Source organism: Penaeus monodon, chromosome 20, assembly GCF_015228065.2.
Source record: "Penaeus monodon isolate SGIC_2016 chromosome 20, NSTDA_Pmon_1, whole genome shotgun sequence".
Lineage (NCBI taxonomy): Eukaryota > Metazoa > Arthropoda > Malacostraca > Decapoda > Penaeidae > Penaeus > Penaeus monodon.
The window spans coordinates 45979820-45980379 of NC_051405.1; the positions used below are offsets into that span (position 1 = coordinate 45979820).

Below are 560 nucleotides of genomic sequence, written 5' to 3' on the forward strand. Positions count from 1 at the left end.
AAAACACTGACAAGAGAAAGAAGGCAAATGCCAAGACTCTGCACCCAAAAAAAACTACAAAATACTCATGTTAGGATAATTGAAACACTGCAGTGATAATGAATTAACTCATTACTTATGCTCGTTAGATATATGAAAACTGTATGATTGGGTTTGTTATTCTAATAGAAACTGTTTACATAAAATTAAAATATTTGCAAAATGTTTTTTTGTTGACAATTCAACAGTTACTGCAACTATAGGTCATAAAGGAACCTCTCAGAACATAACTTAAAAGGTGATCTATGTACTTATTTTTCTTCATAAACATACCTTCCTTGATGTTTGAGGTGAAATTTTTCTGTCTTCTTTATCAGAATCTGAATCTTTACTACTCTTAGATGAGCTTCTCTTACTCCTTCTTGTTTTTTCAGATGGAGATGGTTCTTCAGTGTGCTGATCACCATCTAAGAAGAAACATTTAAGAGAAGTTATATTAATCAAACAAAATTCCAGTAATTTCAATCTAAATATTTTATGTAAACTTACAATTGGATATCCACACACCCCTAACCTCTGCA

The 560-nt window shown here is 30.9% G+C and overlaps 1 protein-coding gene across 1 annotated transcript in view; it reads right to left on the reverse strand.

The window, feature by feature from the left end:
* Nucleotides 1–560, reverse strand: part of LOC119585873 — a gene marked incomplete at its 3' end in the record, with an annotated part of 20733 nt that overhangs the window by 10654 nt on the left and 9519 nt on the right. The window contains 1 exon segment of the mRNA XM_037934604.1: nt 313–446. Coding sequence (XP_037790532.1) covers nt 313–446 — 134 coding nt within the window.